The sequence below is a fragment of the Lathyrus oleraceus genome, chromosome 1, assembly GCF_024323335.1.
Source record: "Lathyrus oleraceus cultivar Zhongwan6 chromosome 1, CAAS_Psat_ZW6_1.0, whole genome shotgun sequence".
Classification (NCBI taxonomy): Eukaryota; Viridiplantae; Streptophyta; class Magnoliopsida; order Fabales; family Fabaceae; genus Lathyrus; species Lathyrus oleraceus.
In genome coordinates this window covers 131,184,354-131,194,825 of record NC_066579.1, presented here as the reverse complement: position 1 = coordinate 131,194,825, position 10,472 = coordinate 131,184,354, and the positions used below count along the sequence as shown (strand labels likewise).

At 36.2% G+C, this 10,472-nt stretch overlaps 1 protein-coding gene across 1 annotated transcript; it reads right to left on the bottom strand.

Moving 5' to 3' along the window:
• Positions 1-6,430: 6,430 nt before the first annotated feature.
• LOC127095573 (uncharacterized) lies at positions 6,431-7,694 on the bottom strand. Its single transcript, XM_051034246.1, has 4 exons — positions 7,409-7,694; positions 7,042-7,187; positions 6,657-6,852; positions 6,431-6,468 (listed from the first exon to the last, which is right to left on the bottom strand). The coding sequence occupies exons 1-4, from the start codon at positions 7,692-7,694 to the stop codon at positions 6,431-6,433; spliced, it is 666 nt and encodes a 221-aa protein (XP_050890203.1).
• Between the last annotated feature and the right edge of the window lie 2,778 nt (positions 7,695-10,472).

Genomic DNA, 10,472 nt, shown 5'->3' with positions numbered 1-10,472 from the left:
ACTCTTTAACTTGAGGTCTTTCATAGACACAAGTCTTCTAATATCTGAAGAGTACCCTTCTGGAACTTTAACTTCACTTAGAAACTTACACAATGTTTTTTTCTCCTTTCTAGATAGAGTATAAGCAGCAGGCGGTAGATATGTTCGTTTTCCTTTCTTCAAGGGTCCTAATTCAGTTCTTATTCCCATCGCTATCAAGTCCTTTCTTGCCTTAAGGCCATCCTTAGACTTTCCTTGTATATTGAGTAACGTGCCAATAACACTTTCAAATACATTTTTTTCAATATGCATAACATCAAGAAAATGTCTCACATACAAGGACTTCCAATACGGCAATTCAAAAAAAACTGACCTCTTCTTCCACCCACTTTTGACAAGTGTCTGGGCAAAAGGCTTGCCAAACTGAGTATCCAAATCTTTCACCTTTTCAAAAATTTGATCACCCGTCAATATAGGTGGAGCTCTGCCTTGTTCTGTCTCTCCATTGAACGCCTTTCTCCATCCACGGTAGTGATGATTTGAATTTAAGAATCTCCGATGACCGAGAAAGACATTCTTCTGACCAAACTCCAAGCGCTTCCAATCTGTTTTATCTTCACAAATAGGACACGCACATTGACCTTTTATGCTATACCCTGATAGATTTCCGTATGCTGGAAAATCATTAATTGTGCCAAACAACATCGCCCTCAAGTTGAAACTTTCTTTCCTATATCCATCATAAACCTCCACACCAGTCTCCCACAAAATCTTTAAATCTTCGATTAAGGGCTTCAAGTACACATCTATGTCATTCCCTGGTTGTTTAGGTCCAGAAATCAACATAGACAACATCATGTACTTACGCTTCATACATAGCCATGGAGGTAGGTTATAAATCATAATAATCACAGGCCATGTACTGTGTGAGATACTCTGGATACCGTGTGGGTTCATTCCATCAGTAGATAATGCCAAGCGAAGGTTTCTTGATTCTTCACCAAATTCAAGATAATCATTATCAATTTTCAACCACTGTGGTGAATCTGCCGGATGTCGATACTTTCCATCTATAATTCTTTCATCTGCATGCCAGGTCAAGTGTCTTGAATCGGTTTCACTACGAAACATGCGTCTAAATCTCGGAATAACAGGAAAATACCACAAGACTTTTGCTGGAGACAACTTGTTCTTATATCGCGAGACACCGCATTTAGGACACTCATTTAACGATGCATACTCATTTCGAAACAAAACGCAATCGTTTGGACATGCATGTATCTTATCATAGCTCATTCCAATAGAGCACAACATCTTTTTGGTCTCATATGTTCGATTGGGAAGAACATTATCCTCAGGAAGCATATCTTTCAAAAGGGCTAATAACTCTGTGAAACTTTTATCCGACCATCCATTGCCCGCCTTTAAGTTGTACAACTTTAATACCGCAGACAATCTTGTGAATTTAGTGCAACCATCATACAAAGGTTTCTCTGCATCACTTACCAACCTCTCAAACATTTCGGGACAATCCTTAAGATCTCCTTCAAGTGCTTCTGCAATCTCTTCAACTCGATCACAATCATATGTATCTGCGCCACTATAGTTTGAGGCATAGGTCGTACTATCCCCCGGTTCAACATTCTCGTTACTTTTCTCACCATGCAAATTCCAACATGTATAACTTCGATCAATTCCATGCCTCATTAGATGCGATGTCAACTGAACTGCGTCAACCCGTTTCCCATAACAACAACCCAAGCAAGGACATATCATTCTACTGGGGTCTTCGGCGTGCGCAACGGCAAACTTAACGAATTCTGATACCCCATTCTCGTACTCTCTCGACAATCGATTGGAAGACATCCATGTATTATTCATTACTAATTAGAATAAACAAAAAACAATTTCAGAAGAGAAACCAATTTCAGAAGATACTCTGTGCAGGGCATTCATGTCTCCATTTACTCTATCAAATAACATCCATACCTAAACTTCTTAAGTTACTAGCTACGCTATGTACTGGTTGGCTGTTAATGAAGAATTCAAACACATTCGGACCTAGGGCTTGAAATTTAACGCATTGAAATTTAACACAGGGCTTGAAATTTAACGCATGCGCTATCAAATAACATCCATACCTAAAAACCAACCGTCAATTGCCTAATAAACCCAAACAAACATAGGGCTTGAAATTTAACGCATGCGCTATCAAATTTAAAATGACTATGAATATTGAAACTTTACAGGTTGAAACAAACGTAGCATAGACAACAATAACATAAAACTGAAATGGGGCAAAGCTAAAACAAAGCAATAGTGCAAGAAATAGGGCAAAGCTAAAACGAAACAAACGTACCTTTGATTGGTAGAAGGAGGAAACGTCGTAGATCTAACAGAGGTGGAAGGAGAACGCCTTAGAACCCTAACGTGAAAAAGAACGAAAATAACAGAGAGTGAAATAACAAAACGCGCAGTATGTTATAATTTTAATGTTTACTAAAGGGGACCTTAGAGGGCGCTTGTGGAAAAAAAGCGCCCTCTAAAGGGGGCCTAAGAGGGCGCTTATGGAAGCGCTCTCTAAGGCTTTCCAGAAGCGCTTTATAAGATGGAAATGCACATGGACTTATAACAGCGCTTTATTAAAAGCGCCCTCTAAAGTGCGCTGTCTATTGCTCCTTATTTTTTCGCTTCACTTTAGAGAGCGCTTTTGTAATAAAGCACCCTCTAAAGTGCGCTGTTGTACATGGACCTAGAGAGCGCTTTCTAAGAAGCGCCCTCTAAGGGTATCCTTAGAGGGCGCTTTCATAAACGCGCCCTCTATTGGTGTCCCTCCATTTCCTCATTATTTTTTTGCTTCACTTTAGAGGGCGCTTTGTTACAAAAGCGCTCTCTAAAGTGCGCTGTCTATTCCTCCTTATTTTTCTCTTCACTTTAGAGTGCGCTTCTTTAAGAAAGCGCTCTCTAAGGTGCGCTGTCTATTCCAGTTTTTGGCGTAGTGAAGGTTTGTGGCAATGAAATTTATTCCGTTGCGGAACAAGAAATGGTGATGATTGCGGATATTACGGCAGGACGGAGCTTCCGATGCACTAAGTTGATGTGAAAACGTGGATCGAAGGTTGCGATCATAGTACCTTTTGAATCAGAGGTATCAATGTTAATGCGATGTTGTTAACAGTGTTGTTATCTCCGATACAGTGGAGCTAAGGAGGGTATCTGCATGGTGAGCACTCCAACGCCCAAATCAGTTTAGGGTTCAAGATTGATGGTAATGAAAATGGGGATTAGAGATTGTGTACCTTAGAAACCTTTACGAAGTTATTTATACCATAGATCTGGCGAAGTAGGCTAGGTAATGACCCTCGCGCTATTGGGCCTATGGTCGGCCTGAAGCAGTGAATCTCAGATCTTTGGCTTCCACAAAACAGTTTCCCCCAAAACTCGTCGAACATGTTTGATTCCAGGGGAGTCTTTCAATAGTAGTTGCCAACCTCAAAATAATTTCATCCAGGCATCGGTTGGCATGCGCCATTTTGGTTTTGCCAAAACGTGATGCGAAGCGGGCATAAAATGTAGTCCCATCATTGAAATATTTCACAACTTTTCTCTTTGACGTATGACCTAAAAAGGTATGGGGTGACATGACTCAGTTTTCTGTGTACTCGAATACACTCGAGTGTGATTGTCTTCCCCAAATGAAATATGAAAGTCGATTTGTCCTTATTTCGTGATTTCAATCTGATTTGTTTTGTTGCCTTTGCTTACATAATGATGGAGAGAGAACATGGAGAAACTTTGTAGCCTTCTTGCAGACTGGGTTTCCTTTGTCTCTTTAAGTTTTTGCCTATTCTCTTAGAGCACTTAATTCTCAGTGTAATCATTGTCGTACGTTCATAAATTTGAAGCACTAAAGCTTCAATTTTCCCGTTTCCTTTCATGTTTCAGCGCATTTGCCTTCCTATTTCAAGGCACATTATCTTCTCCTTATATTCTACTCAAGTTTTTATTGCATTTTCATTACGATGTGTGATAAGCCTATTATCATCGCGAGTGACTTTAAGGGTAGTGTTTCTTCATCTTCAAAAGGGGGAATGGAGTCTGAGTCGCATTCCTTCCCCTCTGTCAGTGGGGGTCTTGAATTAGGAATCATCATTTTAAGTGATGATTCAAAGATAGAAGAGTCTTATGGAAAATCTCTGGCAGATGAAGCTCTCTCCATGACTATTTTAGAATCTATGTTTCCTGTGAAATCCAATGAGGATGAAAACCTTGCCGAGACACCAATACCTCCTCGTGTCTTGACCAAGGCAAAAATAGAGGCTTCTTGTCAAAGGAGGGAACATGTTATTCGCTTTGTTCAAACCTATCAGGAGTCAATTGGTCACGACCCTAGTAACGCAAAGATTGCTCGTCACTTGTAGTTTGAAGGGAAGCATGATGTCGTGTCCTAGGTCAATCTCGGAGATCATCATAGAGCTGAGGTATTAGCCCATAGGGGTATTCGATTAATATAGCCAATCAATGTGAATAGGTACCATTGGATGGTTGCCGATATTTAGGACTCCTTCGGTCCTGAACATTATCAAAGTTCTAACTCAATCCAACATCATGGTTGGAAATATCCCGACTAGGGAGATTATGCCAATAGGTCAGAATGAGAGGGTATGCAGCTCTTTCAAAGGTTGCTAGGTTTGGGATACATTTACCTTTTTCTAATTTTGAGATGGTTGGGATGAACCATCTAAAAGTTCCCTCCTCGCAACTTCATCCTGGAGCATGAACCTTCATGGTGGTGTTCTAGCTTTGTGCCGGGTGTAAGTCTTGAAAACCTTCCTTAGGGCTTTTCTTTGACGTTTTCTCCATGGCTCGTACTTCGCTGGATGATGCTCGGGGTCAAGGATTGATCTCCCTTCGTCCCCAAGCACAATGGTTCAACCTTTTCATTACTGAAATCAACTACTCGCTCTCAGTCCCCACTTCTGAACTAGGGCTCGCCATAATCGCCGTTGATCCTCATTACTTAATCGGTAACGCTTCACTTTTCCCATGATTGAAATAATTTTTTCGCTCCCGATCCCCACTTTTGAACTGAATCTCACCATAATCGTCATTGATCCCCACTACTGAATCAATAACGCTTCATTAATCCCATTACTGGAGTTAGATACTCGCTCCCCACTTCTGAACCATAAATCACCACCGAACCTAAGTCCGTACACCATGATGCATGTACTGAACAATAACATGCAAATATGATCATTCACAACCGGCCCCACTTATGACCGTGTATACCGCCAAGTATGATGTGAAAATATATGCAATAATACATAATCGTACAATTATATTCATATTCTAATTATTATTTAATTCCTCATAATATTTTATCACAACAATTTGTCATGCTCTTCTTCAAGTCGTAACAACCCTCAAATTCATGAGTATATAATTACTCAATAATCATCTCATAATAATTTCACAAGTAAAACAACTCATCCATATTTTCATGTACATGCTTAACCTCTAAATCATTATTATAAGGTAGAGTAATGTGTCAGCTATCTAATACTTCAAACCGCACTTTAAACGGAGTCACGAAACTCAAGTTATGCACGAAACGACACATTTGGTACAAAATCCAAAAAGCTGCTACGACCGTCTGTAGCAACTGATATGGCCCGTAGAATTCCTCATGTCAAAAACCCCCTTAGGGCACACCACTGGTACAAAAAAATAGAGGGCTGCTACGGCCGCCCGTAGCAACCCCAATTTGCTCGCCATTTTGTGCGATCTCTCTTGTTTTTCAGCCTTTCATCAGTCCCTAAATCCAAAGTTTTGACATCTAACAACCCCAAAACGTATCATATCACAAGGTACATGAATCAAAGAGAAATAAACACATCACAACATCATCACATCAGATCATCATGCTCTTAACTGATACATAACACCAATATATGAATGCATGAACAATAACCCAATAAATTTGTACTTACATAGGCATACGAAAATCAACATAAAAATCAACACACAAACTCATATTCATCATAGCATATGAATCAAGTGTCACCTAAATCTTTCCCTAAACACGTCAAACATCAACAATGGGGAAAAGGATGAAGACTTATAGGAGAGTGAGGATCCATCTCTACCCTTCATGCATTTGACACCAATATTATAGTAATTTCCCTCTTACCTTAATTTCCAGCAAGAGCAAGCTTTGAATATGATTTCTTCCCTCTCTCTCTCTCTCTCTCTCTCTCTCTCTCTCTCTCTCTAATTTTTCCTCTTCTCACAATTTGCTATTTCTCTTAATTTCCTCTAACTCCACGTAATGATATTTTCAAGATTTCTCTAATCCTTCTTATTTAAATTAACCTAATTCCATATTTCTAAATAATTCACCAACTTACCTTCATTTCTCACCACTTTACCACATTTTTTTTTTAATTATTCACAGTCTCCATCCAAATCTCATGAATTCCATATTCTCTAATTATTTTAATAATTTAAAATTAACTAAAAATCTAAATAATTCTTACCACTCTTCATAAATAAAAAAAAACCCAAACACACCAATAATTAAATAAAACAAAATTTAACTCAATTAAAAACGAAAATACAAAAATCAGGGTGTTATAACTCTCCCCACTTAACGAATTTTCACCCTAGAAAATTACCTAAATGAAAAAGCTCTGGATAAGACTCTTTCATCTGACTATCGAGCTCCCATGTCACACTCCCATCAACAGGTCCTCCCCACCTTACCTTCACCGAAGCAATCTCCTTGCCTCTCAAGTGCTTCACTTCGCGGTTCTCGATCTGCAAAGATAGTCCCTTAACAGTTAAGTTCTCTCTAAATTGCACTTCATCGAACTAAATCACACGAGACAGATCAGGAATATACTTCTAAATTTACGACACATGAAAAACATCATAAATATTTGAAAGAGAGGTGGTAATGCAACTCTATAGGCCACCTCTCCTACTCTTGGAGGATCTGGTAGGACCAATAAAACGAGGCGTGAGCTTTCGAGACTTCAATGTTCTACCGACACAAGTTACCGGAGTAACTCTAAAAAACACACGATCTCCCTCTTGGAACTCAAGTTCCTTCCTTCGCTTATCACTATAACTCTTCTGTCGAGTTTGTGAAGCTTCCAAATTCTCTTGAATCATCCCGATCTTCTCACTAGTCTGTTGAATAATCTCTGGTCAAAGTATGACACTTTCACCTGATTCATACCAAAACAAAGTAGTCCTATACCTTCTTCCAAACAAAGCTTATACGGTGTCATTCAAATACTAGAATGAAAATTATTGTTGTAGGTGAACTCAATCAATGGAAAGTGGATACCCTAAGTACCTCATTGCTCTATAACATAAGCTCTTAACAAATCAACTAAGGATTGGATAGTCCTCTCTGTCTGACCTTCAGTCTGCGGATGATAAGCAAAACTTAATCTCAACTTAGTTCCCAAATCTTCCTGCAAACTTTGCCAAAATCTTGACGTGAACCTCAGATCTGTATCTGATACAATACTCGAAGGAATACAGTGCAGTTTCATAATCTCATTGATGTAAACCTCTGCTAGCTTTTGCAACGTGTAACTGATCTTTATTAGAATGAAATGAGTCAATTTAGTCATTCTGTCGATAATAACCCATATTGAATCACTCCTCCTCGTCGTCTTCAGAAAATCTGTCATATAGTCCATAGAAATGTTGTCTCATTTCCACTTAAGAATACTCAATGGTTGAGTCAATCCAGACGGTTTTTGATGCTCAATCTTCGACTTCTGACAAGTTAAAAAAGAAATAAACAAACTCAACAACATCCTTCTTCATACCCGACAACCAAAACATCTTCTTAAGGTCTTGATACATCTTCGTAGGACCAGGATGAATACTCAAACCACTTTTGTAACCTTCCTCAAGAATATTCTTCTTAAGCTCTAGAAAATCTGGTACACAGACTCTATCTCTGAACCTCATAACACCTTTCTCATCAATTATGAACTCCACCTCCTTACCTTAATTAATAAACACTAACCAATCAATCAATCCCAAATCTGATTTCTGGCTCTCTCTGATCTCGTCCAGAACACTGTTAGTCAACTTTGGCATACCTAACATGACACTATGCGACATCATCTAGCATACCAAACTATCTCATAACTACTCAATCAACTCCATCTTTCAAACCATCTATTCCGACATATACAAGAACTTTATACTCAAAATATCTGCTACTATATTACCTTTACCCGAATGGTAACTCAACTCGAAGTCGTAGTCTTTAAAGAAATCAAGACACCTTATACATCTCATGTTCAACTCTTTCTGATAAAACCGATATTTTAAACTTTTATGATTGTTGAAAACTTCAAATCTAGAGCTATATAGACAATATCTCCAAAATTTAAGCACAAACACCACAACTTCAAACTCTAAATCATGGATAAGATAATTCCTCTCATGAATCCTTAGCTACCTCGGCACATGCACAACAGACTAACGATTATGCATAAGCACACCATCTAAATCCATCTTAAAAGCATTAAAATACACATCATTAAGCATAATATTTTACATAGATAAAAATAAAAAATAAAAATAATTCACATTTACGAAAATATTTTGCAAAATTAAACCTAATACATATTTCATAATAGAAACTAACAATTACAATGACAAAAATTGACAATTTATTTTTATAATCATAACAAACTGGTTAATGAAAACATCATTCAAACTATTGATAAATTTTAGACTAAACTAAACCAATGAAAACATCATTCAAACTATTGATAAATTTTAGACTAAACTAAACCAATGATTATCCAAAATTTAACATTTACTAAAAGTATGCGAAACTTTATGTATAATATAGTATAACATATAAGATATCATATTATAGTATAACACATATAAGATACAACATATAAGAGATCATATTAAATATTTTGTTGTCAACCAAAACTATTAATAAAAGCTTTAATAAAAAGTAACCATGAAAAATAGCCTAATTAATCCAATTCATGAGAGAATGGTAGCCAAGAGAATTATAAAAAATAATTTGAATTTGAGGTTGAGGGAGTTAAGGATAAACTCAAACTCTTTTTGCTATTTTTGATCAAACATAAGAATGAGATCATAAAGCTATCTCAAACTTTGTTTTGGAATATGATGATTTTGATTGGACACATTCATGAATCTTGTAGATAGATAGCACACTTGTGTTCTCAAAGTAATAAATGGCACAATAGATTTGTAGTAGATTTAATACATGATTGAAATGTAGTAGTTGGGTAACATGATCTTTTCAATTCATTCAATCATTCCTCTCAGATGTTTTAGAATTTATTTGTTTTTATCATTTGAAAAGGCAAATCTGTAGAGTTTTATCTCTTTGATTCTCATTAGGTAACCATCAAATCATGCATATAGTCCTCCTCATACAAATAACACTCTTCATTTATAACATTCATCTATTCAATTGTACACATTCAGATTAGATTTTATAGTTTAACTTGATTAAAATTACAAATCATGCCTATGTCATATTTTATGAAGAACTTTTCTTACCTTTTATAGTACTTCCTCCATTCCCTTTTTAAGTTATTTTTTGATTTTTAGATATATCAAAAAAGTTAATTATTATTATTACTTTTCAAACAATATTTTTTATCTATAATCCTTAATTATTTATTACACTTATTTTACTTTTTCTCTGTGATAATTATCTAGGAGTAATTTTGACAAAAATATAATTAATATTACTATAAACTTTGCAAGTAACAATTAAAATAAAATAATTTTTTTTCAAGCTAGAATTTTAAAGGTTTAAGAAAAACGACAGTGCTATTAAAACACTAATAAATAGAAAAAAAAAAGAGTGTTTTTTAAATATAACTGTCATAAAATATTTATTAAATACAACATCCACTACTAAAAATATTTTATTTTCATTTACAAGTGGATTTAAGCTATATTTTCGTAGAAAATAGATTTTATACGATGCTTCCTATCGCTACTGCTTCTTAACTAAAACCACATTATTTCGAGAGGAAGACCCTATGAAAAGTTAACTTGCAGTAAATATTTGCAGGTAAAACAGTGGATAATTTCACAAGAAGTCCTCAGGTAAGTTTTGCGGTAACCCTATGTAAAGCCACAGATAAATCCGCAGGTAATTTCATAAGAAAACATAATGTATTTTTAAAATTAAAAAAAAAATCACTGTTGCAGCTTAAACTTTATCATTGCAACATTCCACAACAGGAAAACAAAATCAAATCTATCCATAAACATATTAGCAAGTATCAAAAAGTAGTACCATTTTATATTGCTGATGAATTCATTTCTACAACTAACAAATCTCTTTATAGAGAAAGGCTGAGACCTGTAGAACATAAACCAAATTCAGTTTCTCATAATACAAGAAGCTACTCACAAGATACATTATTACAATTGAGATTAAGAGCTAACAAGTT

What these genes read in the sequence shown, in the direction of transcription:
- LOC127095573 (XM_051034246.1), bottom strand. Translation starts at nt 7,694, where the DNA reads ATGGACTATATGACAGATTTTCTGAAGACGACGAGGAGGAGTGATTCA. An exon ending in TTATCATCCGCAGACTGAAG is followed by an intron (nt 7,188 to 7,408) that starts GTCAGACAGAGA and finishes TACTTTGACCAG; the next exon opens with AGATTATTCAACAGACTAGT. An exon ending in TGTTTTTTAGAGTTACTCCG is followed by an intron (nt 6,853 to 7,041) that starts GTAACTTGTGTC and finishes CGTGTGATTTAG; the next exon opens with TTCGATGAAGTGCAATTTAG.